This window comes from Neofelis nebulosa, chromosome 1 (genome assembly GCF_028018385.1).
Source record: "Neofelis nebulosa isolate mNeoNeb1 chromosome 1, mNeoNeb1.pri, whole genome shotgun sequence".
Taxonomy (NCBI): domain Eukaryota; kingdom Metazoa; phylum Chordata; class Mammalia; order Carnivora; family Felidae; genus Neofelis; species Neofelis nebulosa.
In genome coordinates, this window is record NC_080782.1 from 173,425,345 (window position 1) to 173,450,128 (window position 24,784).

General features: G+C 42.8%; 2 protein-coding genes across 6 annotated transcripts in view; one reads left to right on the forward strand and one right to left on the reverse strand.

The window, feature by feature from the left end:
* Positions 1 to 16,777, reverse strand: part of UBAC2 (UBA domain containing 2) — a 266,972-nt gene extending 250,195 nt beyond the window's left edge. Inside the window, exon 1 of the mRNA XM_058744171.1 lies at positions 16,424 to 16,777. The gene's annotated coding sequence lies outside the window, so the exon portion shown is untranslated. The remainder of the gene's footprint in view (positions 1 to 16,423) is intronic.
* A 999-nt stretch (positions 16,778 to 17,776) lies between these two features.
* Positions 17,777 to 24,784, forward strand: part of DOCK9 (dedicator of cytokinesis 9) — a 290,615-nt gene continuing 283,607 nt past the window's right edge. For 4 of the 5 annotated variants that reach the window (XM_058743962.1, XM_058744064.1, XM_058744023.1 and 1 more), the window contains exon 1: positions 17,777 to 18,218. In XM_058743962.1, the coding sequence (XP_058599945.1) occupies positions 18,090 to 18,218 (129 nt within the window). In that variant the 5' untranslated portion in view covers positions 17,777 to 18,089. The remainder of the gene's footprint in view (positions 18,219 to 24,784) is intronic. The other variant, XM_058744121.1, reaches the window with a different exon arrangement.

A 24,784-nucleotide genomic window follows, 5' to 3' on the forward strand; every position in this document is an offset into this window, starting at 1 on the left:
AGCCGAGGGGTTGGTACACAGTGAACTTTTAATAAATACAAGTTGTAAAAGTTATAGCATTAGGAAACTGAGATGTCTTACAGGCAAATGGCATTGCTTAAAGAAGTAAACAGCATTTCAGGCCAACAGGAGCTAGTTCTGAAGAGGTGAGGAGGAGCAGGGGAAGGACTGTCCCACCTCTCTGCAAAATCCATTACCACCTCCTGTAGGGCTGGTTGTCCATCTTTTTTTCTCCTCATTTCCGGAAGTGGCTAGAATCTATTACATACCAGCTTCAAAGGTCAACGAATGTTTGATGAACTGCAGATAATTGAGTATTGAAAGGACTAGGTCCCAGGGTTGATTTTAACCAAGTGTGTTTAAAGAGATAAAACTAAAGTATTTCTCTCTTTAACAAGTTCACTATAATAGCAACCCCAAATGAAGAAATCACAACCCTGTAAATGAATAATGATAATGTATATGTAAAATACACATTTATTTGTATTTATGTTTGTTACACACAATTATTTGTAATTGTATCTTAGACTCAAGCAGCACTTTTATTAGTTAATTGGTTAATTAGTAAGTGTTTTATGGAAGACTACATACCTTCTCTATTTACAAGATGGAGCACTCCCTGAACAACTGAATGTGGGTATGGTAAAATATTCTACTACCGGATCCCCTAAAGGACCTTCAATTCATTCATATCACTCATCATGCTTTGAAAAGGGCACACTAGACCCAAACAGCAATAGGATCTACAGAATTGCACATTCCCCCATCTTAATATTTTTATAACTCTGAAATGCAAATCTGTCTTAAAATTATTGACAAAGTGTCCACAGTGATGGTCATTATCTTCAAATACATGACACTGGTCATTTCTAGTTGAACAACTGGACAACTGAAATCCATGATATTCAGTCAGTAAGCCATTTAAGGTCCAACTGCAGGGAGAATATGAGTCCTGCTATTATCAGAAAACATTCATGATACCAGATCCTATCAAGAAAGTGTCAGCAATGTATGAGTGAAGTCCAATTTATGAAATTTTCCTTATATGTATCACACTTTTGATGTCAAGTATGTGAACTCTGTGCCCAGTCTTAGATCCCAAAGATCTTCTCTCATGTTTTTTTCTAAGCTTTTAATAGTTTTATGTTTTGCATTTATGTCTTTGATTCATTTTGAGGTAATTTTACATAAGGTATGAGACTGAGAACGAGGTTCATTTTTGATGGTGTCCAACTTCTTGCTCCAGCACTATTTGTTGAAAAGACTATCTTTCCATTGAATTGCTTTTGCACTTCTGTCAAAAATCAGTCGGGCATGTTTGTGTGGGCCTATTTCTGGGTTGATTCCATTTCACTGATCTTTTTGTCTCTCTTCCCCCAGTTCTACACAGTCTCAATTACTATATCGTGCTGCTATGTAAGTCTAAAAGTTGGGTAAGCTGATTCCTCCTGTTTTATTCCTCTTTTTTCAAAATAGTTTTAGTTATTCTGGTTTCCTTCCATTTCTTTTTCTTTTCTTTTCTTTTTTTTTTTTTTAATTTATTTATTTAGAGAGAACAAGCACGTGCATGAGCAGGGGAGGGGCAGAGAGAGAGAGAGAGAGAGAGAGAGAGAGAGAATCCCAGGCCAGGTAGGCTTGGTGCTATCAGCACAGATCCTGACACAGAGCCTGACACAGGACTTGATTTCATGAGCCGTGAGATCATGACCTGAGCTGAAATCAACAGTTCGATGCTTAATCGACTGAGTCACCCAGGCACCCCTCCCTTGCATTTCTATTTAAATTCTAAAATAATCTCATCTATAGGTACAAAAACTCTTGCTGGTTTTTTTAATAGGAATTTTATTAGCCATATACATCAATTTGGGGAGAACTGACATCTTTACTATGTTTGGTCTTCTATTCTATAAACACATTTATTTAGATAGGTGGTTTCTTTCACCAGCATTGTGTAGTCTTCAGCATAAACCTGCACATGTCCTACTAGATTTGTATTTAAGTGTTATATCTTTTTCGGGCAATTGTAAATAGTTCTGTATTTTAGTTTTGGTATCTATGTTTTCATTGCAGGTATACAGCAATACAAATGATTTTGTATATGTATCTTGCATTCTGAGACCTTACCAAACTTACTTATTCTAAGAGTATATTTGTAGGTTCCTTGTGATTTTATATGAAGACAATTATGAAATACAAAGCAGGCAGGGATAGTTTTGTTCCTTCCTTTTTCATTTATATGACTTTTATTTCCTTTTCTTGCCTTATTGCACTGGCCGAGAGCAACCAGAACCATGTTGAATGAAGTGCTAAGAGTAGGCAACCTTGCCTTGTTCCCAACTTTATAAAGACAACATTCAGTCTTCTACACAAAGTATAATGTTAGCAGTAGCTTTTTAAAAAAAAAAAAATTTTTTTTAACGTTTATTTATTTTTGAGACAGAGAGAGACAGAGCATGAACGGGGAAGGGTCAGAGAGAGAGGGAGACACAGAATCTGAAACAGGCTCCAGGCTCTGAGCTGTCAGCACAGAGCCCGACGCGGGGCTCGAACTCACGGACTGCGAGATCATGACCTGAGCCGAAGTCGGACACTTAACCGACTGAGCCACCCAGGTGCCCCAGCAGTAGCTTTTTTGTAGATGCTCTTTATCAAGTTGAGGAAGCTCCCTTATATTTATATTTTTCTGAGAGGTTTTTTTTTTTTTTAATCATGAATAAGTGTTGGCTTTGCCACTTTTTTTTGTATCAGTTGGTACTATCATGTGATTTTTCTTTTATTATGTCAATATGACAGATTACAGTGATCAATTTTCAGATATTGAACCAGTCTTGTACCCTTGGAATAGACCTCAATTTGTCATGGTGTCTCTGGTTCTCTTTACTGATATTTTTAAAGATTTCTTACATCTGTATTAATTAGGAATAGTGGTCTGTAATTTTTTTTTTTTTTGGCAATGTGTTTATCCATCCTTATGCCAATACCACATAGCCTTGTTTACTGTAACTTTGTAGTAGTGTGTTTTAAGTATTGAGTTGGGAAATATGAATCTTCCTGCTTTGTTGTTTTCAAGATTATTTTGGTTATTCTGGAGCCCTTGAATTTCCATATGAGTTTAGGGTTAGCTTGTCAATTTCTGCAAAAGCAGTAGCTGTAATTTAGGTTACATGAATTTAGATGAAATTAGATTTGAAATCTGTACTGCCACGTGTGTTTGTACAGCCTGTAAACTTGGAATGGATGTTATGTTTTCAAATTTTCAAAAAGAAAAGTAGTATTTCATGTCAAATGAAAATTATATAAAATTCAAATATCTGAGTACATAAATAAAGTTTTGCTGGAATACAGCCATGCTCACTAATTTACATACTGTCTATGGCAGTTTTAGCAATACAATGTCAAAGTTACAGCAGAGATTGTGTGGCCTACAAAGCCTAAAACACTTACTACCTGGTCCTTCACAAAAAAATCTGGGGGACTCCTGCTTTAGACTACAGCAAAGACTGAGCAGTAATTATTGCCTCAAGGTTCCACAAAAACTGAGGCCTAGGACTATGACCATGGGCTGGGATTTCCCATTTCCAAGCCTTTTTGTTGAAATAGGTCTACACCTGATGGAACTTGGTCTTTAATTTTTTTTGCCTACTGTGGTATATAAATATAGAAAGTGAAAGACCAAGCCCATAGGTAGAAAGGAAAGAAAAAGAAAGGAGGAAGAAAGGAAGGAAGGAAGGAAGGAAGGAAGGAAGGAAGGAAGGAAGGAAGGAAGAAAGAAAAGATGAACTTTGAGGCATCAATAGAGCAGTATGGAATTCAAATATTGGAGGTGGAGGGGTCTTAGCAATCCTCACCTTTTTACAGTTGAGGATAATGTGACTCAGGAAGCCTTCCCCCAAGTTGTACAGTTGTTGATTCCTGCTACTCCACATTAGCAAAAGGCAGTGTGCTCATTTTTCTCCAGAAAGTGTTCAGAGCATCGGCTTAGGAGGCCTGTGGAAGCCTAAGGAGAGAATAATGTTCTTCCGTGAGCAGACTGCCTTTTGAAACTATCATTCCTGGCATTGAAAGTGTAATTCTATTTTTCATATGTGGAAAGCTGTAATTATGAGGCATTGATAATGCACCTGACGGCTTGGCTGTCACCACATTTTAAAGCCCGGAGGCCGATGAATCTCCAGTTTATTTTTGTGATTTCAGAGACATGTGAGGAGCAAAGAGTAGTCAAAGAATAGAGATACAGTGCAGGGCATTTGAAGTTGTATTGTTATTTTCATTGGTCAAAACATACTCTTTCTTTGCGTGAACTGAAGGGCATGGCCCATGGTTGGATTTTCACTGACTACCACACTGCATCACACAGACATCACCGCAGCAGCTCGGGGTCAGCGTGGACCTGAGCTGAGACTCGCCACACTGACAGGATGAGAGAAATTCGGCAGTTGCCAAAAGAGGGCCTGAGGAGGAGAAACATTTCCATCAGGCTAATGAAACCTGTCAGCGACAGCAGGGATCCAGAGCATGATCTCCCAGAATGCAAGAGGAGCGGAAAAGCAGCCAGCAAGAGAAGGAGGGGGAGGGATAGGAAGAAACAAAGAATTCATCATCACACCCAATTCTAGCAGGAGGAACTGGAGTCTGATAGGAGGCTGTCATGAAACAAGATAAATTCAACTGTGGCACAACAATTGGCAAACTGCTGACTTTGTTCTCTGGACATTACTTCTAGAAGCACCTTCTATTGGGACTGGTGGCAGAAGAGGGTTTGCCTAAGCTTCAGGGTCCCTCTGTGCATTGCCCCTTCCAAGGCCTTGGGAAGGTCCTAGCATCGTGCTCATCTGGTCTTAAGTTTTTACAAAACTTGTGCAAGTAGGATACTTAACTGCAGCCCATTAAGCCCACTTATGTCTTTCCACCTCGGCTTCCTTTGCGGGTGGTTTTGGGATTTGCTAAGGGAATGTTGAGTTGGGGATACACCATATTAACTTCAATTTAGAAAGATGTTTTAGGGGCATCTGGGTGGCTCAGGTGGTTCAGCATCTGACTCTTGATTTCAGCTCAGGTCATAATCTCATGGTTTATGGGCTTGGGCCCGCTTGGGATTCTTTCTCTTTCTCTGACTCACCCCCATTCACGCATACTCCCTCTCAAAATAAATAAATAAACAACATCAAAAAAAGAAAGATGTTTTAGAACATTTCAATAAAAACACACAAGCAACTATAAACTATTTAGATGTATATAAAGGGTAGCTTATTTTATGTTCCTTAAACTAATTTATTTAAAAAATGAGAAAAATTTCAGCTAAAAATTAATGGAATATGAACCTAAACAGTTAAGATGAGTGATTAAGTCAATAGAAGTTATTCTGACATTGAGAAGGAAAGCATAACACAAAACGTTCAGATCATATTGAATCCAGTCATTCGCTATGAGGAGGGGACATTCTATCAAGAGAAATAAATGGCATTTGGATTGTTTGGAAATCGGATTAATGAAGAGCTGTGAATTATATGAACTCATTAGAAAAGAATTGTAAATTCTTATGGATCAAACATGAAATTTTGACATTGATAAGGAGGAGAGCATACTCCTAATACTCCAATATAATGAGGTCACCAATGACAGGCCGGCTATTGAAGATTGTCAGTTCAAAGACATTGACACAGAAAAACCCCTCAAAATACCTTGAGATCTTATAGAGTATATATGGAAGAAACTCATCAGTGCTTCCTCTAAATCTGATGAAATCCAAGAGAGTTCTAAGATGTGACTAACAACTAATTGCAAAGTTGAAAAGGACTTCTCTAAATCATCAAGGATAAAAGGATTTCAATGAAGGATGCTTAAGAGAAGACTGAATTTTCCTTCTGTCCTCACTATAAAATATATCACAAAATCATTGTCTTTTGAAGACACTATCAGAGTGTATGCTGACAAAAGCGTAGGAAAAAAAAGCATTCTAGAGTCGCAGGAGGAAGTTAATTAAGTTGAAACATTGTTATTTTTCTGAATTTTGTGGTGTTTGTGGTGCTTAGTATCTTTAAAAATTATAATCTGTGTGATTTTTCTGCTACTAAATATCCATTTTTGTGCCCAATATATTTATCATTTTGTATTCTTTTTCTAAAAAAGTACTTCTTGAAATTCTGTAAGCTTTACACACACACACACACACACACACACACACACAAATTGTGGCAACATATACATAACATAAAATGTACCATCTTAAACATTTAAAACGCACAGGTCAGTGGCATTAAGTGCAGTCACACTATTGTACGCCATCACCACCATCCATCTCTAGAACTCTTCTCATCTTTCCAAACTGAAACTCTGTACTTGTTCAACACTTACTCGACAATTACTTGTTAATTCCTTACTCCTCACTTCAGTTCCTGGCAACTACCATCCTACTTTCTGTTTCTGTGAATTTGACCACTCTACACATCTCATAAAGTGGAATTATACAATGCTTGCCTTCTTTGAGTGGTTCATTTAACATAATGTCCTCAAGGTTTATTCCTGTTACCTGTGTCAGAATTTCCTTCTTTCTTAAAGGCTGAATATTCCGTTGTGTGGATATAGCACATTCTGTTTATCCATTCATCTATCACTGGACCTTTGAGTTGTTTCCACCTTTTGGCTATCGTGAATAATTCTGCTATGAACTTCGGGCTACAAATACCACTTTGAAACCCTGTTTTCAATTCTTTTGGATATTTACCCAGATGTGGAATTGATGGATCATAGGGTAGTTCTATTTTTAATTTTTCAAGATCTCAGATTTGTGGTTTCTTGTTTATTTCCATTTTAGAATTTACTTTATAGACATACATTTATCTATCCTATTAGTCAAGAGGATCTATTCTGCGTATGTATTTATTCTCCCCTGTGCTGGAAGACTTTTAAAATCCATTTGTGTAACGTCTGGCTGACGTGAAAGCTAGTACAGCTGTTACCACACCTGTTGCTAAAACATTGAACATTGTCTTCTCTGGCCATTGATGGTAATTCTGAGCATCTCCCTACGCCCTGGGATCATTTAAAAGTTAATGGCTGATGGTGAAGGGGGCCTCCAGGACTGTGCTTAGAAGGGTCCCTGGACTCTGAAATTCTTTTTGAACAAGAGGCTCCACACTTTCATTTTCCACTGGGCTCTGCAAATTATGTAGCCAGTCCTCAACAGAATCATTGCCCTTTTAGACACCGAGGCTTTTTCCCAAGTGAAAGGGGGATTCTGCCTTAAGGTTTCCTCCAGGTGCAATGCAGGGGGTGCCACACCAGATTCCCTAGGGTTTTGCTCTTTCGCTATTTACCCTGGCTCATGTTCTTCTGGAGCCCAAGCCTGAAAAAGGGATTTAGAGATCAACATTTTTCTTCAGTGAGAAGTGGTGTACTTTTAAGAGACATAATCCTTTTCTAAGTTCAATTTTCCCCGATTGTCACTTATTTTGTTGTTGAAGATGTCTCCCCATCTGTTTAAACTCTGCATTTTTATTCTTACTATGTTTTTTTAAAAATTGTGTAAATTGTGCCAAATCAATCTTTTTCAAAGGAAACTGGCTTTTGGATCCTATTTCAGCTGGTCAATTCAGGTGGACTCTTAAAACTTTTGCAGAATTCCTGCCTGATTTCTGCTGTATTGGTTCATTGAAAAGCCGTACCTACAATGGAAATAACTGAGGACAGAACTCTAGTTACTTCCTCAGATATAGCCTTTGATACCCAAGTCCTGTTTTACCCTGTTTGAAGAGATAAGAAGTTACTTAGCGATACATCTCTATTTGTGTAGATACACTTCATCTGTGACATGAACTTTAACTTACTCATCTTGCAGGAATATTATGGGAATTCATTTGATAAGATCAGAATGGCTTCAACAGCAGCACTTTTAATCCAAACTAATGGTTACGCATTTACTGTTATTATATATGATCATTATGTGATTATATCTACAATAGCAATAGTAAGTTGTTGATATTCGATGACATTAAAGACAGTTGGACTCAACATCAGTCACCAACTCTCTTTTATTTTAAATTCTTTTTCTTTTTTTAATGTTTATTTATTTTTGAGAGAGAGAGAGACACAGAGTGCAAGTGGGGGTGGGGTGGGGCAGAGAGCGAGGGAGACACAGAATCTGAAGCAGGCTCCAGGCTCTGAGCTGTCAGCACAGAGTCCACTGTGGGGCTCAAACTCACTGGCCGCAGGGCTCAAACTCAGGAGCCGTGAGATCATGACCTGGGCTGAAGTCGGGCGCTTAACTGACTGAGCCACTTAGGTGGCCACCAACTCTCTTTTATTAAATGATGACACGACAAGCTTAAGTTTTGAAACACAAACCCTACAAAGGATATTAATTGTATCCTGGACTACACGTTACAGACCAAAAAATGAAATGAACAGACAATTTGCTCTTTTGATTTCACTTAATCTTTGTAGATTATGCAACAATGTTTACAAATAAAAGCAAAACTGCTGGTGGTGAGCAGTTAAAAGAGGATAAAAATCTGCGGATGATTCAAAGAGAAAAAGAGAGAGAAGTTGGTGATGCAAATATCTCCTTAGCCTTGGGATAGGCAGTTTCATTTCACCATCTAGACCCTCTTTGTGTGTAAAGTAAACTGCTCTGACAAGTTCTTGAAACATTCATAATTATTTATTAGCTAATAATAATTGATCATTTAGTCCCTCTATTGCTTTAACATTTTTTTTTAATTTATTTTTTTGAGAGAGAGACAGACCAAATGGGGGAGGGGCAGAGGGAGAATCCCAAGCAGGCTCCACGCTGTCAGCACAGAGCCCAGTGTGGGGCTCGAACTCACGAACTGTGAGATCATGACCTGAGCTGAAACCAAGAGTCGGACGCCTAAGCGACTGAGCCACCCAGGTGCCCCATAATTACTTGGTACTTGTCCTTATCAAAGTATTCTACCTTTTCCTTATTCGACTTCCATACTGACTGTCTCCTGCACTAGAATATAAGCTCCACAAGGGCAGAAATTCCAATCTTAAAAAAATCGTGTTATATATTCAGTGCTTAGAATTGTACCTAGCCCATAGTAGACGCTCAATAAATATTGTTGACTGAATAAATTTGTGTCAATTAACAAAAGATGAGGATAAATGTAAAGTGCTCTAGAAATAGTTGTTTCCTAATGATATGTCTAATTATCATGTTAAGACTATTCCATACACATGACAATAAAAAGAGTAAACAATTTGTATTTTGGTGTAAGAAAACGACAGATCATTCTAAATGATCTAAGCAGTATTTCAATGACTGAGAAGACTAAAAAGTCAAAATAGGATAAAAGGAAAAAATATGAACCAAGAAATCCCACATGGTTGCCCCTTTCTCTAACCCAGATCAATGACTTGAAAAAACAATCTACATAAGTTAGAATAGAATTATTTTACTAACAATTCCTTACATTTTCATTCTGTATTATAGCTCAACTATTCCTTCGTCTTTAATGACAAATTTTCATTTATTCAAAAGGGATGTTGATGCAGCTGGATATTTTTTTCTCTGTTTGTTGGGTGGCAGAAATATTGAGGTTGGGGTGTCAAGGTAAGTGAGGAGAAAATGCTGGTTAACACTTCCAGCAGCCTGCAGTTTTTGCTGGGAGGAGGACAGGCGAGGACAAGAAGTTCGGTTGTGACACTGAGAGCTAAGTCAGTGTTTTACTCCATACTCTCACAATGCTACATAACGGGGAAGAATTTGTGGGTTCAGAATTTTATAAAGGGAAACTACGGGAGGTGCCAGAGCTGTTACTGGGTCTACTGTTTGGGAAACTACCATGTTGAATGACACCACTTTACAATAAATGCGGTTTAAACATTTAAAAATACAAGTGGTGGGCTGGCTCGATTGGTGAAGCGTGTGACTCTTGATCTTGGGGTTGTGAGTTTGAGCCCCGAGTTGGGAATAGAGATTACTTAAAAATAAAATTAAAACAAAAAACAAGTGCTAAGATAAAAATATTTGGTCACATTTTCTTTCAGAACAACACTACTGTACTTACCATAGTTACTGAGGTCATGGGATGCAATCAGCTGAATACAAATATAGTAAAACCTTGGTTTGCAAGCATAATTAATTTCGGAAACATGCTTGTAATCCAAAGCACTTGTATATCAAAGTGGATTTCCCCATAAGAAATAATGGAAACTCAGATGATTCGTTCCATAACTCAAAAGTATTCATATAAAAATGATGACAGAGGTGCCTGGGGTGGCTCATTGGTTAAGTGTCCAACTTTAGCTCAGGTCCTCATCTTGCCATTTGTGGGTTCGAGCCCTGCATCGGGCTCTGTGCTGACAGCTCAGAGCCTGGAGCCTGCTTCAGATTCTGTCTCCCTCTCTCTCTGCCCCTCCTCTGCTCACACTCTGTCTCTCTCTCTCTCTCAAAAATAAATAAACATTAGATTTTGTATTTTCTTTATTATTTGTATTTGGATTATATTACAGTATTGTAATCACTAAAAATTTTTTTAAAGAAAAATAAACAAATTAACTTGTACTTAACCTTTGAAAAACTTCATGGCTGGTGTGAGGGAGACAAGAGAGAGGAGGGTTATTGGGTAGGACCACTTTCACCACTAATGAACCACAAATGGAATCACTGCTGTCAGTTCAATGGAATCTTTTTCTGCACGGGGGCCATTGTACACGCTTGCATGGATGTTGACTACAGCACAATATTAATAAGTTCTCGTCACAAACTGTATTTAATGTAACTGGCAATAAGGCAGCAGAGGAAAGGATCTCTATCTGCAGGCAGTCTGACCTAGAGTGAAGCAAAGCATTCCTAAGCTTACTCTTGTATGGAAAAGCAAAGGACTGTGCATAAGTGCTTTGAAGTGACAAAAAATACACTAGTGCCAGTTGGGGGCACCTTCCAATGTTCTGAAAAATCACTGATTACTGCCAAACACCATGGCCTGAGACCAAGCATCCAAGCATGGGAGATGATCATTCACAATCCTGCAGAGAGAGGGAGAGAGAGAGAGGGAGACAGAGAGAAGAACCATTGGCTCAGTTGTGATCATGTGATGTTCAGCGTCATGCACTACTTGTATTATAAGACACGGCTAATTTGTCAAGTTAAAATTTATCAGAAATGTTTGCTTATCTTGTGGAACACTTGCAGAACAAGTTACTCACAATCCAAGGTTTTACTGTATTTGGTTGCAAATGGACACCGTCTTGGGTAGTTTGACAAATATGACTCTACTAATCAGACTGGTCTGTGCTAGGTTCTTTTTCCCATCTCTTATGTAAAATATCTGTATTTTCTGATTTAATATATGGAAATTCCTCTTCACTCTTTCTTTCTTCTGTCTTCTCTAGTGTTTTCCCATGGTTTATCCTTTGTGTTATTGGACAAAACTGAGCCAGACTCACAACTCTGATTGTCTTCAAAGAGCTAGGAAGACCATTTCATTAAACTCCAGTGTGTAAGAAGCTGCAGCTTTGATATTTACTGGTGTTTCCAGTCTGTAAAGTGCTCCCACACTGGAATAATGAACACACAGTAGGGTATGCATCCAGGTCCCCCGGCACTGTGAGTCTTCCCCACCAGTCAGACCAGCCCCCGAAGTTCAGAAATGAGACAAGTTCATTCTAGTGGAATTTTGCTTTATTATCCACCACTTCCTGTAATATGAGGTATAGTAAATTGGGAAGAGCTGATAATGAACTGTGACTCTTCATTTTTTCTGAGCTATTTTATTTCTGGAGAGAAGATGAAGCTCTAAATGCTTGAGGACAAAGTCTCCATTTCTCTGGAATCATCAGGTTACCCCCCCACCCCCCACCCCCAATATTTAGACTGGGCTAGAAGAGTGTTGAACCTAGACTAGATTAATTTCTGGTTGTTTATTACAAAGGTCTAGGGTAGGATCTGGCATTTTCCTCAGAATCTCAGGGTAATAAATGGTTAATAGTTTTCCAAACTTTGGAAAACCCATATTTTGATACATTATTCCCTAAAGAGTGTTAATAGAGTATTTGGGGATTTAGATGGAAGTGAGATAATATCATCTCTTGAAATGATTTCTGCAAACTTTTTTTAAAATGCAATTTGGATTCTCTGTCCTAGAAAAATAATGGCAAACTATTAATGCTGTCCTTTAAAGAAAGGTGAATAGAATGAATCTGGCTGGTAACAAATTCTATTTAAAAAATTTTTTTTAATGTTTTTTTTTATTTTTGAGAGAGAGAGACAAGACAGAGTGTGAGTGGGGGAGGAGCAGAGAGAGAGGGAGACACAGAATCTGAAGCAGGCTCCAGGCTCTGAGTTGTCAGCACAGAGCCCGATGCAGGGTTCGAACTCATGGACCACAAGATCATGACCTGAGCTGCAGTCGGACACTTACCAACTAAGCCACCCAGGCGCCCCAACAAATTCTATTTTAAAAACATGTATCTTCTCTTTTTCCTAGCTAAATTATTAGTCCCTCTTTATTATTAGTTTTATAGCAAAGCAACTAATTATTATAAAAAGAACAGTTCAAACATAACATGAAATGATGCTATATGTTATAGTCTAAAACAGTTGAATTATAAATATTAATGATTATAATAAATACAGAAAACAACTAGGTACGGTAATAATGACTTCATATTTGAAAGGATATTGAACGATACTCTTTTAAGTGTACATTATGAACATTTTGACACAAAAAACTCAGTCTTTTCACCAACTTCATAATTTTAAAAATTTTAAATATTTAACATTTTTTAAATGTTTATTATTCTTGAGAGAGAAAGAGAGAGACAGCATGAGCAAGCGAGGGGCAGAGAGAGAGGGAAACACAGAATCCGAAGCAGGTTCCAGGCTTTGAGCTATCAGTGCAGAGACCAATATGGGGTTCAAACCCATGAACTGTGAGATCATAACCTGAACTAATGTCAGACACTTTACCAACTGAGCCACCCAGATGTCCCTAAAATTTTTTTTTAATGTTTATTTTTGAGAGAGAGAGAGAGAGAGAGAGACACCAAATGTGAGCAGGGGAGGGGCAGAGAGTGAGGGGGGCAGAGAGTGAGGGAGACAGAGAATCTGAAGCAGGCTCCAGGCTCTGAGCAGTCAGCACAGAGCCTGATGCGGGGGTCGAACCCACAAACGGCGAGATCATGACCTGAGTTTAAGTCAGATGCTTAACTGACTGAGCCACCTACATGCCCCTCATAATTTTATTATTATATTGATCTCTAGTAGTGCCTTGTATATGACAGTGTTCAACGTATTTGGTAAAAGAAAATGTCCAGCTTTAGTAAGAAAAAAAAAAAAAAGTACAACAGTCACAGATGCTTAATTTTAAAAATTCAATCAATGCAAGGATAAAATAAAAAAATGAAAGCCCCCTTCCTACTTCCTTGGATGCTACAATCCACAGGACTGGCTACTCTTTACAGGATACTTTTTATGTATACTAAAAAGAGCTATGTTCTTTCAAGATTTACCTGAAAAAGATTTTAAACTAATTATGCATCATTAAGACACATACAAATCCTGGGGCGCCTGGGTGGCGCAGTCGGTTGAGCGTCCGACTTCAGCCAGGTCACGATCTCGCGGTCCGTGAGTTCGAGCCCCGCGTCGGGCTCTGGGCTGATGGCTGGGAGCCTGGAGCCTGTTTCCGATTCTGTGTCTCCCTCTCTCTCTGCCCCTCCCCCGTTCATGCTCTGTCTCTCTCTGTCCCAAAAATAAATAAATAAAAAACAAACAAACAAACAAACAAAAAAAAAACGTTGGAAAGACACATACAAATCCTAAAAGCAAACCTAACAAGGAAATGATGCAGTAAGAAGTTATCATTAAAAGATGGCTAATGCTTGAACTATAAGTACTTGGGTGTGGCCCAGTCACTTATATGCAAATTTCCAAAACTGGCTGCAATTATATTTCATCTCCATTACCTACTAGTATCATCCTCAATAGAAAGGAAAGCTTTCTTCTTATAGTTTTGGAAAACTAGTGATGGGTTACTCCCTCAAGCTAAAATAGATGGCTATATCTTAAACACCTTAACACCTTAAACATACCTTAACACACCTTAAACACCACCTATCTCCACTCCATGCAGTACCCTTGCCTGGAGGTGATGCTCGTTCTCCTAGAAAGGTGTGACACTTCTCATGAGAGTTGATGCAGTAAAAACTTAGATAATTCTAAGTCCGCTCTGGTGGAGACTTAAAAAAAATAGCCTTTGGTAAGTATGTTAGTCTCCAAGGTTGCTGTAGTGAAGTATCATAAACTGGGTAGCTTAGCTTAGCACAGCAGAATTTCTTCTCTCACAGGAGGCTAGAAATCTAAAGTCTAGGTGTCAGTAGGCTCACTCTGCTCCACCAAAGGCTCAAGGGAAGAATCCTTCTTTGTCCCATCCAGCTTCTGGTGGTTGCCAACAATCTTCGGCATTCCTTGGCGTGTAGATGCATCATTCCAATCTCTGCCTCTTTTTGTCACAGGGTCTTCTGCTTGTGTATCTGTGTCTCTTCTCTTCTCAAAAGGGCATCAGTCACATTGGTCCAGTATCCAGTATGCCAGTATGACCTCCCTTTTTTTTTTTTTTTTTTTTTAGTAGGCTTTACACCCAACGTGGGGCTCAAACTCAAGACGCTGGGATCAAGAGTCCCATGCTCTTACCAACTGTGCCAGGCAGGCACCCCCAGTATGACCTCATTTTAACTTGATGCCATCCACAAAGATCCTATTTGCAAATTAAGGTCACATTCACAGGTACCAGTGTTAGGACTCCAATATGTCTTTTTAGGGGACACAATTCAACGCGTAACAGAAGGAACAAGTTTCTGCTCAAACTTAAACATGAGAAATGTCCCATTTGTTAATGACACACTTCATCAGGAAATAAAGGCTCAGCTCTGGGTTGCTGGGAAAATCGATATTCCTAGCTCACATGTTCCATGCCTCCTTCTCTATTAGAACTTGCACTTGAAGGGCACTTGGCTGGCTCAGTGAGTAGAGCATGAGTCTCTTGATATTGGGCTTGTGAGTTTGAGCTCCAGGTTGGGTGTAGAGATTATTTAAAAATAAAATCTTAAAAAAAAAAAAATTTGCACTTGATTATACATTGTCAGTGACTACTGTCAGCACTTTACACATCATCCTCTGTTTCCTAAATGAAAAGCTGCCTGTTCTAGAATCTATTGAATTAGTAAGCAAGCAAAGAATTCAGAACTGATATACACATGGATGAAATTAGGAGAAGGTTTGGGGAACTCCTCACTTTCTGGACATGTTCTTTTCTTTAAAAAATTTTTAAAACATTTATTTATTTTTGAGACAGAGCATAAGTAGGGGAGGAGCAGAGTGAGAGGGAGACACAGAATCTGAAGCAGGCTCCAGGCTCCCAGCTGTCAGCACAGAGCCCCTTGTGAGTCTTGAAATCACAAACTGTGAGATCATAACCTAAGCCAAAGTTGGACGCTTAACCGACTGAGCCACCCAGGCACCCCTGTTCTTTTCTTTATTTATATGTCTCTTAAAACAAAAAGGGGAAGAAAGAAAAAAAAGAAAACCCCATAACCTTGCATGCTTTTGCTGTTTTTTTTTTTTTTTTTTTTTTTAACATTTATTTATTATTGAGAGAGAGAGAGGCAGAGCGTGAGCAGGGGAGGGGCAGAGTGAGAGGGAGACACAGAATCTGAAGCAGGTTCCAGGCTCTGTGCTGACAGCTCAGAGCCCGATGTGGGGCTGGAACCCACAAACCGCGAGATCATGACCTGAGGCGAAGTCTGATGCCGAACCGACAGAGCCACCCAGGCGCCCCCTTTTCCTGTTTTTAATAAACAAAAATATGATCTGTTTGCCTTCTTTGGAAGTAGAAATGGTCTAGAGAGCCAAGGTAACATAGTGGGGTGAAGGTTTGTGCTGTCTGGGACTACTTCAGGAGTCAGAAGCCGAAAGGGAAATCTTAATTTAGGATTCTCAGACTAGCATCTAATAGTTTAGGTAAGAACAGAGCTGACATACCCCAGTGTAGACCAGACGATGTGCACGCTCATACAGAACAGCACAAGTTTTCCCCAAGGGCTGGAAGATACGGGCCTGCATCTCCCCGACTTTGTTGGGGTCACCCAGTTCTACTCTTGGAACAGGAGAGGACTGGGAAATGTCTAGGCTATTCCCTTATTTCGCGGAGGAGGAAATGGGTTAGTGTGTAATTGTTTTTGTTATCACACATGACTTGTTTTGTGTATCTTTCAGCCAGTTAGGCTCACTCAAGTGCCACATCCTGCATTCCAACCTCCTAGGAAAACAATCCAATTCAGCAAGCTTCTATTGGGCGCTAACTGCATGCCTAACCTCCAGTTTTATTATATGCTAGACCCGCCCATTAAGTCCTGAACGGTGGTGTTTTGCTTTCTGCACGAGATTGCTAGTTTTTCCTACCGCTTTAAGATTCCGATGTAGGCCAGTGTTTGGCTTTCTGGTGGGGTGGGACGCAACGGGCAGCCTCCTTCGTCGCGATGACGGCGGTTAGGACGCCTCCAGGCACTTAGGCTTGAACGCCGGCGGCGATTCCTCCCGAGGCCTGTTCCAAGCTACCACCTCGCGCTGCGGAATCCGACCCGGCAGGTAAGGGGCTGTCCATCAGCAGGCAATGGGCGTGGCCTGAAAAGACCGGCCAATCAGAGGGGCCGCCTTTAAGATGGGCTCCCCGCCGCGGGAACCCGCCCAAACCCAAACCACTGAGCATGCGCTCTGGGCCCAGCGCAAATTCCCTCCTCCCTGGGCGCCCTCTCTCCGGCGGGGTCAGAGTTAGGCTGCTCGGGATTTCCTCAGAAAAGAGGGGAAAAGGGAGACACGGCGGTGGGGCCCCTTAGGGACGAGAAAGTGGGAAAGTCTGTGAGAGGAAGCTCCTCAGATCGATGGCTGTCGCTAGCAGCCGCCAGCTCCTGGGTCTCGTGGGGCTAGCAGGCCGGCGCTTCTGGGTTTCCCGGGCTCCGCGCCTCGCGTTCCCGTCCCGCCGCGGAAGGGCGGCAGGAACGCTCGTGCTGTCACTTCAGCCTCTTGCAGGTTATATTCCTCAGTTTACACAAGAGATAGGCCAGCCTCAGAAGTTTTGATCCCGCCCAAGGTGACGCAGCAGGTCGCCGTTGCGGGGCCGGGGTCTGCGGGACTAGCAGCGGCTGTACCGGCCTGCGCCGCCCCTCACCCGGGGACGCTCCCTTCGGTTCGCAAAGGCTCCTCGCCGTTCGCACCACGCTTCCGGGGGCGGAATGGTGGTTTTAGGCCGAGAAGCGCCAATGCGAGTGCGTGTGGCGCTCCAGGCAGGGTCCCAGACAGGGCGCTCCCTCCGGGCCCGCACGACCGCTTTTCTGTCCAACGGCCCTGTGCTCTCTAGGTGCAGCATAAAGTCCACCTTCCTGAGACCCCAGAGGCCCCCGGCCCACAGGGGGCGTGGTGCCACGGAGCCCGCACCCTGCCGCTGGCCGCAGGGTCCCATTAGACAGGCGCTGGTTTCGGGAACTCCGTCCCGCTCCAGCCCCGGATTGTGCGCCCAGTCGGCGGCGTGCGCGGCCCTCACCTCGGGTCTTCGGACGTGCGGCCCGAGAAGCGCAGGCGCCCCCACCTGTCCCGCAGCCCAGCGTCCCGCCACCTCGCTCCCGCCGTGCGGCGCCTACCGGGCCGACCTGCCGGGCCCGCCGTCCCGCCGCGCCGGCCCCTCCTCCGTCCGCCCCGCCCCGCCCCGCGCCGCGCCGGACACCCCGCCCCGAGGAGGCGGCCCGGCAAGCGGCCGCCGAGGGAGGCTGGTGGCATGGGGGAGCCGCCGCCGCCGCCGCCGCCACACTCACGGTCGCGCCTAGCGAGCCCGGGCGTTGCTCTGAGCGCGGGGGACCGCGGACGCCTGGGGGGGCGCCTCGGGGCGTGACACGGTGCGGAGGGCGCGGCCCTGGTTGCCCCGCCAGGACGAGCGGCGAACGGCAGGGGGAGCGGGCGGGCGGCAGCGCCGGGAGCTGCCTGCGGGCCAGGCCCGGCGCCCAAGGCGCACCTGGCGGCGGCGCGGCCGGGCCGGACCGCGGGAGCAGGCGCGGCGGCGGCAGAGGCGGCGAGGATGTCGCAGCCGCCGCTGCTCTCTGCCTCGGCGGAGACTCGGAAGTTCACCCGGGCGCTGAGTAAGCCGGGCACGGCGGCCGAGCTGCGGCAGAGCGTGTCGGAGGTGGTGCGCGGCTCGGTGCTCCTGGTGAGTGCGGGACCACAGATGGTGGGAGGCGGGCGGGCGGCCACCTCCTCCACGCTCCTCTAAGTCGGTCGGGCCCAGGCCGAGCTGCCCGACTCAGCTAGGACCGCAGGATTAAGAGGTGGTGGATGCTGCATAGGGGAGAAGGGAAGGTCCCGGAGGGGCAGCAACTTCCACATCCCCACCCTGAGTCCGGGGTTCCTCCCCACTACTGCTGCCCCTTCCCTCCTGGGAATTTCCTGCGAGTGAGATCGCCATCTCCCTCAACTAGTCCCCTCCCACCCCCAAGTTTACCTCCTTCTGCCAAATGGGGCTTTACTCTCCTTTGCCCCCGTTTCTCCCGCAGTCCCCTGCTCTTCCGGTATTCAGGAGGGGCTTGACACCTGTGGCCTGGAGGGACGCAGGGGACTGGAGGTGGGGGCTTCCTTTTTCAGTCCAAAACCCAGGGAAAGAGGTGGCCCTGCGTACCCTTTGGGTGGGCTGAGCTCCAGAAGGGAAGCGGTTCCGCCCCCTCCCCTTAAGCCGGCTTCCTGAGGTTTGGCCTCCTCTTCGGAAGGGTTAGGGGGCGTGATAGAAACCCTTGGTAATTTCAGCACTGGTGCAAATTACTATGCAGTTTGGGGATTTGAAGCAAGCGAAGCAATGAGGTCCGAGATTAATCGGGTTGTAGCAGAACATCTTTAAAGAATAGGCCCCTGGGTGTAGGAAGATGAAGTTTTAAATCGACTTCTCCACAGCCAGGGCTGGTCCTGCTATATTTGGAAACGCAGTACATCCAGATCACTCAGATGGCTCGGGAGAGGAGCGACTTTTGATGGCAGCATGTTCTCTGGGGCAGCTGGAAACTTTTAGCTGCTCCTTACATTGTCGTTGGCATTTGTTTTCTGGAAAGGGGCTTGTTTGTGGGTGGGTGACACGTGTTTGTTGGAACGATGAGGGAAGATGGGCTTTGGAAGTGATTGTCTGTGCTTTGTGGCCCTCTGTGTGGGGTATTGTCCAGTGGAGTGCAGGTCCCTTGACACAGGAGCTGGGGCATCTTTCTTGTGGCAGATAGATGCCCTTCCTGGGCAGACACAGGATGACATGAATGACGTTTGTGGAGATTGGAGATGAAACTTTGCTGATTTCCGTGTCCAGCTTGCTTAGCTTGATTTTTCTCTCAGTTGACAGCTCTGCCAGATCACCCCAGATTCCTCAAACTCCAACCAGTCCGTCCGTAATAAAATAGGGATTTTATTTTGCTTTTCTACTGCACTTGATCAGTGGGTGGTAAGAGTAGAGTAGGAGTTGGGAATAGACTAGAACCTGGCTTCTCCTCCATAACCCAAACTGACTTCTCTTCCTTTCGTCTAAGGAGGACTTCCTGCATCCTCTTGATTTTTGCCATTGTATGTGTGTTAAGGATAAAGCCTGCAACATCTGTGGCGTCTTTTCTGTTCTCATGTGAAATTTAGTTCTTTGAACCGGGAGCCACTGCCCTCAGCAGGGATTTGAGGCAAAAGAAGAGTAAGTAAAACATGACTGTGCCATGATTTCCAAAGTTCTGGCAGACTTGAACTGAAGAGGAGGTTCTAGTTTAATGACCATCAGGTTGAGCACAGAAGTGCCAATATAGGCACAACCTTGCAACAGACGTAGATGTGCAACATTCCTTGAGTATCTGCCCTTCCCACTGGAGGATGGCCTACTGATAGTGACCTGGTAGTGTCCATTCCCATGTCTGACACACTTCCGTGGTACCTCATGACACTTTACCGGTACATCTGTTTTCCCTGGCGCCCTCCGGCACGGACCGTCAGATGCCTGGCTGGTGTCTCAACTCTTAGTGTCCTCTGTGGGTGGTCACTTGTATGATGAAACAAATACAAATTGCAGGAAAGCCGGTGTCCTCGCTGGGGCATTTGAGGGGCTCCCAAGCTGAATGGGAAGTGCATTGCAGTGGTTCTGCGTTGCAGAAGGAGGAATTGGAGACAGTTTATAGATCCTAAAAATAACCCATTAACCTCACTCTTTTCATCTCCTCCCAGGCACTCTGCTACTGCCTTCTTCTTCATGCTCCCCAGTGTCCATCAGGAAGCCACAGTAGGTGCTCCTGCCAAATAAGTTCTGGTCTGGCTTTGGTCTAGGAGGACATAAGGAGGTGCCTCTGATCCTTGCAGGAGGCAGAATAGCAACCAAGCCAGGGTTTGGAGTCCCATGGTCTAATGATCCATGCTTAGATGGAAGTATTACTCTGCTCTGCCTTTTTTTTTTTTTTTTTTTTTAAATGTTTTTATTTTTGAGAAAGCACAAGCTGGGGAGGAACAGAGACAGCAGGACAGAGAGGATCTGAAGCCAGCTCTGTGCTGACAGCAGCGAGCCCCATGTGGGGCTTGAACTCACAAACCGTGAGATCATGACCTGAGCCGAAGTCAGACATTCAACCAGTTCAGCCCCCCAGGCACCCCTCTTTTTTTTTTTTTTTTTAATGTTTTATTTATTTTTGAGAAAGTGCAAGTGGGAGACCGGCAGAGAGAGAGGGACAGAGGATTGCTCTGTCTTTGACAACTTGGGTCAGTGCTAACACAATGCCTACAGCATAGTAAATGCTCAATAAATACTCTTAACTAGCTGACTAATAAAGCAATTTTGCAGATGGGCTAAGATTAGTTAAAAATGTGCTGGGAGAACTGGACAGCAGCATGCAGAAGAATGAAAATAGACCACTTTCTTACACCATTCACAAAAATAAACTCAAAATGGATAAAGGACCTGAATGTGAGACAGGAAACCATCAAAACCCTAGAGGAGAAAGCAGGAAAAAACCTCTCTGACCTCAGCCTCAGCAATTTCTTACTTGACACATCCCCAAGGGCAAGGGAATTAAAAGCAAAAATGAACTATTGGGACCTCATGAAGATAAAAATGAAGGGAATATGGATATAACTAGTTCTTCCCTTGCTTCTAGTACTGGTGAGTGGCTGGTAGTGAGATCAGAAACAACAAAATTAAATAGTTTAGTGGGTACTAAAGGCTGCTGTTTAAAAACAAGCTTTAAAATGTGAAAGTGAGACGTGCTCATAAGTTTTTCATTGTTTGATAGCTTCATTTTTCATAGGCTCAGGTTTGCGGGCCTTTAAAAATGATTTTGTATTAATTCGAAGAGCTTGAAAATAAACATACAAAAAAGTGGAGAGAATAGTATAATGAACCCTCATAGTCCACCACACAGATTCAATAATTATCAAGATTTTACCTAACTTTGCTTCAACTGTCCACTTTTTATTTTGTGTATGTGTGTATGTTTGTGAATTCCGGGTCTCTTGTCCTTTCTCCCCATACCTCTAGTACGTATTGTTAAAAATAGGGATATTTTGTATGGAAGTATAATGCCATCATGCCATCAACATAATGCCATCAACAGTAATTGTTGATATACTCTTCAGGTTTCCAAGATTGCTTAAAAAACATCTTTGATAGGTAGTTTGTTCTAATCAGGATTTAAATAAGGTTTGCAGACCTTTTCAAATGTGGTTAGCTCTTTCTTTTTTCGTCTTTCTTTCTTTCTTTCTTTCTTTCTTTCTTTCTTTCTTTCTTTCTTTCTTTCTTTCTTTCCTTCTTTCTTTCTTTCTTAAGGTGGGTTCCACACCCAATGTGGGGCTTGAACTCATGACTCTGAGATCAAGAGTCACATGCTCTACTGAGTCAGCCAGCTGCTCTGGTTCTCTCTTTCATGAGGCTTAGAATTATGATAGTGAGGACCCTATCTGGGGTTAGGAGTCCTGGGTTTTAATCCTAAACACTTAGTAGTTTAGACCATGGGCTCTGGAGGCAGAGCATGTGGTTTGTAAGTCAAGCTCTGCCCCTTACCAGCTGGGCAGTCTTACGCATATAACTTAAACTTGCTGTGCCTCAGTTTCCTTATCTGTGGAGTAGAGATAATAACCATACTTATTTTTTTAGGGTTGGTTAGGAGGATTAAATGAGTAATATAGAGAAAGCTCTTTGACAATGCCTGGCATATATTTGACCAATCACTTAAGTCACGCTGTGCTGTTGTGTAACTTATCTGAACTTTAGGGCTCCATTATATTAAATGAGGTGCTGTACTAGATTGCTCCTAGAGGCTCTTTCCTTATCAACAGGCTTGAATTCTAAGTTGCTTTTTATGAGTAGTAGATGTATTGCTAGTAATCATCTTGGTTGTGGGAAAAGTAATTTATGAGTTTGGCTAATGAAGGAAGAGTCCTCACAATTCCAGAATTAGTTTTCCATGATTTAGAATAGTTGGGAGGGCAGGGCAGTACATTCAAAATATATGCAAGCTCAGAAGAAAACCTTCCCCGAGACAGGCTGAGTTGTGATTGCTTTTGGAGCTCCTGAAAGCATTTTACCTTGCTTGAGTCTTTCAGATTTATTAAAGATAGCATCATAATGGCCTAGATCTAACGGACTGTATCACCCAAGGCCTAAAAATACCCTTTCTCTGAAAGATTTGTGTAAATATTGTGACATGGGCCTTTGTGTGGGTTTACCAGGTATATGAACTTGGGTATTGATGCCTGCCTGGGTCACCTGGCTGCCAACTTCCTTTATTGATCTTATCTCTGTATGTTCAGCTTCAAACTCTCCTTCCATGTCAAGCCCCTGCCAGTGATACTATTCCATGCCCTTCATCCAGCATTATGGAATGAAATGAAACCAAGTCAGGTCACTAAATTTTCCTTTGTGTAACTGGCAGAGGATGGACAGAAGGTGTGGGATGATTCTCTCCTGGAATATGTGCTTGAGGCCTTCCTCACCCTCTTAGGTCAGTCAGCTCAAAGTTCCAGTATTATCTCAGGTAATGTGAGACCCGAGTGGTGGTGGTCTTTGAAATCCTCAGGTACGGTAAAACCTCATTTTGGCTGTAATTTCAAATCAGATATGTTAGTAAATCGGCAACTGAACTGGCCTGAGCATCACCTCACTGTCTTTCTCCACCCTCTGGTGGAGTCCTAACAAACAGAAATGTCCCCAAACACAGGAAGTAGGGTGGAGGCCCATCTCTAAGTAGATAATCAACAACAGGTTCTATTTCTTTGGTTTCTAGTCCATTTGAATATTAGGAGACAGGAGGGCATTAGTAATGCCTTGAGTTTGAAAAGGGAGGGAAGGAATTGTAAAATCTTTCTCCACGTGGATTGAGGGCCTTCTCTGTGCTAGGACTGTTTGCTGACTGGTGGAGATACGCTGCTGTGTTAGAGCGAGCCCTCGCCCTGGGGGTTTATGATCTAAACAGGTGGACAGGTCAGTAGTCCACAGAAAGGTGGATCACAGTACAAGGGAGCACATTTAAAAGGTCAAATGGTTGGTTCAGCGCATAGAGGAAGATGAGATGGCGGAACTGGTGCACGTGGGAAAGTGTTCTGAGGAACTAAACAGGACCTGGAAGAGGCAGAGATGAGGGGGACTTTTTTCCTAGAAAAGAATGAGAGATTGAACAAATGCTTGGAATGCCCGGCTAGGCCAAGAAGGAGCAAGCAGCAGCTTAGACAAAGAGGGACAAGTTTTAGGAGGAAGGGGGAGAAATTTTGAGAGGTACGTTTGCTAATTTGGAGAACAATTTCAATGATTGGCTGAGAGTACATCACAAAATATATATATATTTTTTTCCCTTGTCTCTTTGAAACCTATTTAGGTTTATTTTATTTTAATTTATTTATTTTTGAGGGAGAGTGAGAAGGTGAGCAGGGGAAAGGTAGACAGAGAAGAAGACAGAGAATCCCAAGCAGGCTCCGCACTGTTAGTGCAGAGCCCAGTGCAGGGCTCGAACTCACAAACTGTGAGATCATGACCTGAGCTGAAATCAAAAGTAGGATGCTCAACCGACCGTGCCACCCAGACGTCCCTGAATATATGCTTCTTAGAGACATCTTTTCCTAAGTGTAACCTTGGGGGTAAATAATGTGATGGTTTTATGTCATGCCCAAGGACAGGGAGAAAGGTCTGTGGCATGAAGAGAAAACCCAGAAATAGGACTCAGTGTGTGTAATCATTTAGGGTATCATGGAAGGAGTAGTCAAATGTGGTGAGTGTGCTCCATTCAGTAAATGGTGTTGCAAAGAAACAGTGTTGGGGCCCTGCCTTTTATACTAAAATAAATTATAACTAAATATAAGAGTTGCATGTGAAATAAATAAAAGAAGCAGCACAAAACATCGATGAATAATCACGTAAGGGTGGAGAGGCATTAAAGTAAAGGGAAAAACCAGTTTTGTCTGCATTTACGAAGTGAGCTGTGGCTTTGCCACTGGTGAGCTGAGGCCTTGGAGTAGGTTACTTCACCTAAGCCTCAGTTTGCTCATCTGAGAGTTCGGATTACTAGATATTATTATCTTAGTTTTTAAAATAAAGATCAAATAAGGTATTTAAATCACTTAATATGTTTAACAGAAGTAAGGTCATGTTATGTTAATAAAGTAAGAAGTAAGGTCATGTTATCTTGACTAAATATATCCGCATCCAGCATTTATTGAGCACTTACTATGCCCTAGGATATACGTTAGAGCTTTACATGTGGGAGAGTGAGTCACAAGGTGACCCGGCTG